At 43.2% G+C, this 6,647-nt stretch overlaps 1 protein-coding gene across 1 annotated transcript; it reads left to right on the top strand.

The window, feature by feature from the left end:
- The first annotated feature begins 1,857 nt into the window (after positions 1 to 1,857).
- LOC108664785 (U7 snRNA-associated Sm-like protein LSm10) lies at positions 1,858 to 4,267 on the top strand. The gene is made up of 3 exons (XM_018151467.2): positions 1,858 to 2,145; positions 3,220 to 3,337; positions 3,632 to 4,267. Exons 1-3 carry the CDS (start codon positions 2,006 to 2,008, stop codon positions 3,872 to 3,874), a joined length of 501 nt encoding a protein of 166 aa, XP_018006956.1. The 5' UTR covers positions 1,858 to 2,005; the 3' UTR covers positions 3,875 to 4,267.
- The last annotated feature ends 2,380 nt before the right edge of the window (positions 4,268 to 6,647 follow it).

Here is a 6,647-nt window from a genome sequence, read left to right as displayed (position 1 = left end):
CAGATAAGAAAAAAATGCTATAAGGCTGCTGATACGAAGCTTGCAGTGGACAAGGTTGTTGTAAATGCTCAATGGCATGTTCATGGATACGGTAATATCACATCAATAATACGATAGTTGCACATCAATAATACGGTAATTAATGTATATGGCAATATCATATCAATAAAGGAAAAACAAGTAAAAATCACAGAAAATGTCATTTATTCTACCTCTACATCATCTACAATGAAAGAGGCGGACTTCAGAGTATTGTTAGTAATGGATGAGTACGCTCTGCATGCTTCAAGTGTTTTAAAATGAAGTTTCATTCCCAGTGTCCCGAGTAGCCCCGTTCGACGGGGCTACTCGGGACCCTCTTTTTTTTGCTTCTGGCACCTTACGAATAGCATATGGAATTTTTTTTGAAGATGCCATTCGATAGCCCTCGCAAAGAGCTGTAAAATGAGCCTAAACTTGTTTATGAAATGTTACATCGTAAGAAGTTATTAACAAAAAACGCTCAAAACCGTCCCGAGTAGCCCCGTTTGACGGTATTACCAGATGTGTAACCAAACCAGTAAAGAGCAAGGCCCATGTCATACAAGATTAGTGAACAGCACACATGTGACAATTAAATTAAAACTAGTAGGAATTTGAATAATATATATCCGAAAATACATGGTATTGTTGCCGGGGTACTGTCTCCCGCCACGGGTGAGGCAAACTCGTCACCTACTTTTGGAGTTTCTTTGGCAACAACCCAGTATGCATTGGAGAATGAAAGAGTAACTCTAATAAAGTAATTACTTAAAACGGGATTTTACATTACAAATCTTTTATTACAAACAAGGGCGGTAGACCCTGAGTTAAAATAGTTCAGGCTAATAATAAAGAAAGGAAGCAAGGGCATGAGTGCCCATTACTTGCAAGAACTGATGTAAAGACAGTGGGTAATGAGATACCCTGAGCAAGAGGTGAGCCAGGTATGTGAAGTAAAAATGAATTCAGAAGAATTCAGTTAAAATATGGGTTACGGAGCATGGGCAGGCAGGGAGTTGCTGAACAATAACTGAAAGGAAAAATGAAAACGTTTGTCAGCAAACAGCCTACTCAAGCCTATTACTGTAAGAAAGTTGTTAAGATAAAACAGTTGCCAAGCAAGTGGACAGATGCAGCTTAAGGTAAAAAGTGCACCGCAAACCACCAACCAGGCCAAACATAAACCAATTCTTCCCTCAATCTCTTAGGTGTTGTGGGAAGCAAAAGGATAGACTAAATAAGAATAATAACACACATGAACATAACTTCAAAATCATCAGGTCAATTAAATGGTTAACAATTAAATACTAAATGAATGCAGAATAAAAATCAATAATTGAAAACAAAACTGAGGTGACTATGGAACCACACCATTGAGTTAATTTTTAGAGAATCCATAGTAAAATTGATTGAGAATAATAAGTAATTCAGCTTAAGACATATTTAGCAATTAAATAGTTACTGGGACAGGTTTAAAGAGCATTAACCAAAGAATATTGCATACATCCCTACTAATACTCACTCTTCAGAGTGATGCAGGAAAACCTGTCAGTTCTGGCAGCATACTCCTTGTTGAAGTTAAATGAGGAATTCACTTGGAGAATTGATAATTATAATAATGGAATTTGCTTTAATGGAATTTACTTTAGCATATTGTCACCACTTAGTGCAGCTGAAACAAATGGAACAGAAAGACAAAGGTGAATGCATGTCAAAATAAATAGGTGACCAAATAAATGTGCAATAAAAGGCATGAGGGTTGAGTGATAAGGGATCAGAAGCCTCACGGCAACAGTATGTCATCATAATAACTGACTAAAATATGAAGAGAGGCACTATACAAACTGACAGATAATGGCTGTTTGCCAACGAACCTGATGTTTCATACAAGTGGTTTGTTATACATCTGCTTTAAGTATGCACTAACAGTTTTCTTCCCCCATGATCATTTAGTCAATTGTATTACAACTAGTGTGAAATTATAATGGAGCCATTTGATGCTAGAGCACGGTATCGAGTTTTGAACACCTTGACTTGCGTGGTCATTGGACTGCAGGGCCGTGAGACTACTGTTGAACTCCACAATGACTCCTATGTGACTGGCACTATTACCAATGCTGATGCGTGAGTAATCCATGTCTTTGAAGCTTCATCTTTCTTATTGATTAGTGCTCACATAAAATCTATTAGTCAATTTAAATGCTTTTCACTGTTTTGACTGAGGTTTGCAATATCTAATGAGTGATGCCTTAGATGCTGCAATCCATTATGCAGTATTTCAGGTAATGTTGCTTGTAAGCCATAATTTTTCCAATCACACCATTGTCCAGTATAAGAATTTACCAATGAATAACTTGCAATCAGGTGCTTTCAACTATATAATGCACCATCATTCTTCATTCTATTTGTATGCAGTGCATCCATAAATTAAAACCAATGCAAGCATCCAATAAATTGAACTACTCAAACAAGGCACTCTAGATGTTATTGTGTGCAGGGCTAGATTGGTTTCTTAATTGAGTTCACTCCATGCTAATGGTTGATTATAGTTGATTCATGCCTGATACTTACTTCTTTAAGTCAAGAAAACTGTAGCATATTGTTCAGTTTTGCTAATATCATTACTTTGGCAGCTGCTGCACTGTGATTTTTCAATTGATGTAGTGTAATTCCTCTGCTGTTGTATTGTGATTGCTCTGCTGTTGTATTGTAATTGCTCTGCTGTTGTATAGTACTTGCTCTGCTGTTGTATTGTAATTGCTCTGCTGTTGTATAGTACTTGCTCTGCTGCTGTATAGTACTTGCTCTGCTGCTGTATAGTACTTGCTCTGCTGTTGTATAGTACTTGCTCTGTTGTTGTATTGTAATTGCTCTGCTGTTGTATTGTAATTGCTCTGCTGCTGTATTGTAATTGCTCTGCTGTTGTATAGTACTTGCTCTGCTGTTGTGTTGTAATTGCTCTGCTGTTGTATTGGAATTGCTCTGCTGCTGTATAGTACTTGCTCTGCTGTTGTATAGTACTTGCTCTGTTGTTGTATTGTAATTGTTCTGCAGATGTATTGTAGGTAATTGCTCTGCTCTACACTTCCCAGGAGAGATCTTGTTCCTAACTTAATGAATAAAGTCAGAAAATTTAATATGAATTGAGACACCTAAAATGAACTATCAAAACTAATGTCGTTAATTAATTTGTTCCAGGAAGATGAACATTGAGATGACTAATGCCCGGCTAACTGATGGCAACAACCACACTATTCTTCTGTCCAAATTCTATGTGATGGGTCGCAAAGTTCGCTACGTCCACATCCCTGAAGACGTGAGGATTTTAATTTGCTCTACAACTTTTTACAAGTTATTCCGGCATGAAAGATTAATCTTTTAATTGATTTGAAACACTCATATTTGTTACTTGTTGTTGTTGAGTCATTGTTGGAAAGCAATTTATTGCTACCAAAAGTTATTCATGTTGACCCCATATTTTTCTTCTGAAGGCTACTGGACAATGACATGTATTCTTATTCATATCTAAATTGTTGATAAGAACGAGAAATTACGCATGTTATTGATAATTTATTACTTTATTTTATCATAACTTCAGATCCAATTACAGGTTGATGTTCTTAAGCTGATAGAAGATCAAGTTACACCATTCAAGAGTAGCCGCGGTAGAGGCAGAGGCCGTGGCCGAGGCAGAGGACGTGGTGGGAGCGTCAGGGAGAAGATTGCTATGAAGAAAGAACAACAAACCCTACGGCGTTTCCAGAAAGAGACTCGCCAACGACTCCAGGAACAGAAAAACTCGTTGACTGAGAGCCCAACGGAAATGCATAAGCAGGAAAATGACGTATCATAACACTGATCTAAGGAACAGACAGCTACTGTACTCCTATGATAAATTTACTAGCTGTACGTCGTTGCATACGCTCGATTTACCTTCCTGTAAGCTGACACCATCATTACTAATGACAGCGACAATAGCAAATATTGTGAAGAAAGAGTCAAAACAAGGAATGCGTCAAAATTATGTGTTATATATAAAACTGGTACCCAAAATCCTACAACGGGTGCATCTCAAATAGAATAAAACATAACTGATGGTTGTGTAATATAAAATTTTGTTTTTGGTTCAGATGGGGATTGTTGCACACCATCCTTATTGGCAAATCGTTAAAACTACTTCATTAACCTTAAATCCTATTCCTTACGAACTGTAATGAGGTTACGTATATACATTGCTTAAGGCTCATTGAATATATTTCAAAACTTGACTCAGTTGAGCGGCTGGTAATTAGATTTGGGAGGTTGAGGCAAAAATGATTCAGTGGCACCAGGTATTTGCACGCTACAGTCACCCTTATGGCCTCCTGCCCGTATTTTACAGGCGGCATCAATTCCTGTTTCTATTTCGACAGCCTTGGCGGATCATCGCAACCAAAAAGTGCAAGAATGTGACTGATTCCGCAATAATGCATTCACTCAGATCGATAGCAACGCAAATCAGAGTTGGACACGTCAGGTGATTACTCTTAGTTGTTTTTGTTTCTTGCGCCGCCGGGGTGGAGGCTCCGGTGGTGGCCGGGGGAAGGTACCGGAAGGACCTTCAAGAGACAACTGGACGTGTTCCTGGACATAATCCCAGATTGACCTCCCCTGCAACACTACCAGCGGCGAGAAGCAAGCAACAACATCGTGCATCAGGTGGTCCAAATTAGGGCGGATGAACGATAATCAGAGGCGGCGATCCATCGCGGCCTGGGACTGCTACGTCCCAAACAAATACTAAGGAAGAGAGGGGAGATAGGCGAAGGCAGGGAGGGTGGCCATGAACGCCGCCGCCTCCATGGGACTGTCCCACAATGAGGAGACGCTGAGGAACGTGGGGAAGGAGGGGCAGGCGAAGAGATGCTGGACGGACTGGAGAGGATCTCGCACCCCGAGCAGGCAGCGTTAGAGGAGCGTCCGACGTAGGATGTAGGACGCCAGGGAACTACAGTATCCCGAACGAAGCTGGGATAGCGCCGAACGGTAGGGGGCGAGGAAGCGAGGCCTCTTCTGATGCAATCGGTGGCGGTGCAGCTGCTGCGAGGACAGCGTTGTTAACGGCGGTCGCCGAAACGCGGGAGGCTATCTCCCTGCGGAGTGAGCGTTTAGCAATATAGGCACCGTTGGGCATGATGCCATCTGCCAGGAAAAGTGCTACAAGGGGGCCGAATCCTGACTTGACGGTGCCTTTCATGGGGCGGTCTCCGAGGGGAGCAGAGGCGATGTGGAAAAAAGTATGGGTAGGCTGAAGGGCGCTGGCGAGAAACTGAACAAAGGTCAGATACAGTTGGGTTAGCAGGGGAAGGATGCTGGTCTCATGGTGGAGCTGGGCGATTGGGGCCATTTTGAGGCAGCCGGTGGCTAGCCTCAGGGCTGAGTTTTGGATGGTTTAGAGGCTTGCTATTGCAGTGCGTGAGACGACAGGGTACCAGATAGGAGCAGCGTAATTGTGGATTGGGCGCGTAATTGTCCGGTAGGTGGCAATAATGTCCTCCTTGGAAAAGCCCCAGTTGGTGCCGGACAGGACTTTTAGGATGCGTAGGGAACCCGTTGCTTTGGTGGTTATGGCTCTGACATAAGGAGAAAACGTATTGTGGGTATCCAAGGTGACGCCTGGGAGTTTTTTTTTTCATGGGGATGATGCTATTGCAGATTGTTGCAGAAGGGCGTAGGCGGGATTGGTGAGCGTCTTGGGTGAAGATCGTGACGGAAGACTTGCCTGGAGCCACGGTCAGTTTCTTGGCAGCCGACCAGTCTGAGACACCGCGGAAAAGCCCAGAGAGGTCAGCCTCCGGAACGACACAAAGATGGTGAGGTTGTCCGCATTTAAGGCAATATTGGGGCCGGTACTGGTATATCCGAGATGAAGTGGTTGAATAGGGCCGGCGAGGTGACCGACCCTTTGAGGACTCCAGAATGGATTGTTCTGAAGGGAGATTGCGTTCTAAGATAGAGGCAGGATGTGATCCTGCCTCTGAGGTAGCAGCACAGCCAGCGGTTGTGACGCAGGTCTGAGGCCGTGATCATACTAAGGAGGAGGGGGTGGACGACACTATCGAAAGCTTTCGATAGGTCGACCGCAGCTGCCACTGTACGGGCTGGTGGCCGTCGTGAATTGAAACCCTTCGCAATCTGGTGCGCGAGCGGGAGGGCAGTGACTAGAATGTCCTGGTTTGAAGCCATGTTTCGAAGAGACCGTGTTGAGAGATTCTGAGATGTATGGGAGTAGAAGACGTTCCAAGATCTTGATCGCTGGACAGAAGAGGGAGATGGGGCGGTAGGAGGAGCCCTGGTTGCTAGGTTTACCTGGCTTTAGGATTGGAATGATTATTGATTTTTTTCATATAGATGGAATGGAGGCCGTGGAGACACAGATATTAAAGAGCCGGGTAAGGAACTGAAATCCACGTGGGCCAAGATGCTTAAGGTGAAGGACCGTGAGGCCGTCTGTACCCCGAGCGGATGAATGGCGGTTCTGATGGCGAGCTTCACCATGTTGGGGGTGAAGGGGAGAAATCCCTGTCGAGGAGATGCTTAGCCCAAATTCGACGCATAATGCGGCAGGTGGATGGACTTTGAGAGTG

This window comes from Hyalella azteca, unplaced genomic scaffold (genome assembly GCF_000764305.2).
Source record: "Hyalella azteca isolate HAZT.00-mixed unplaced genomic scaffold, Hazt_2.0.2 contig8859, whole genome shotgun sequence".
NCBI lineage: Eukaryota > Metazoa > Arthropoda > Malacostraca > Amphipoda > Hyalellidae > Hyalella > Hyalella azteca.
The sequence above is the reverse complement of the archived record's forward strand: the minus strand, read 5'-3'. Positions and strand labels throughout refer to the sequence as shown.

Bases quoted from the DNA above. Each gene is read 5' to 3' on its own strand.
- LOC108664785 (XM_018151467.2), top strand. From the start codon at position 2,006: ATGGAGCCATTTGATGCTAGAGCACGGTATCGAGTTTTGAACACCTTG. The intron at 2,146-3,219 runs GTGAGTAATCCA...AATTTGTTCCAG, and splicing joins ACTATTACCAATGCTGATGC to GAAGATGAACATTGAGATGA. The intron at 3,338-3,631 runs GTGAGGATTTTA...ATCCAATTACAG, and splicing joins ACGTCCACATCCCTGAAGAC to GTTGATGTTCTTAAGCTGAT.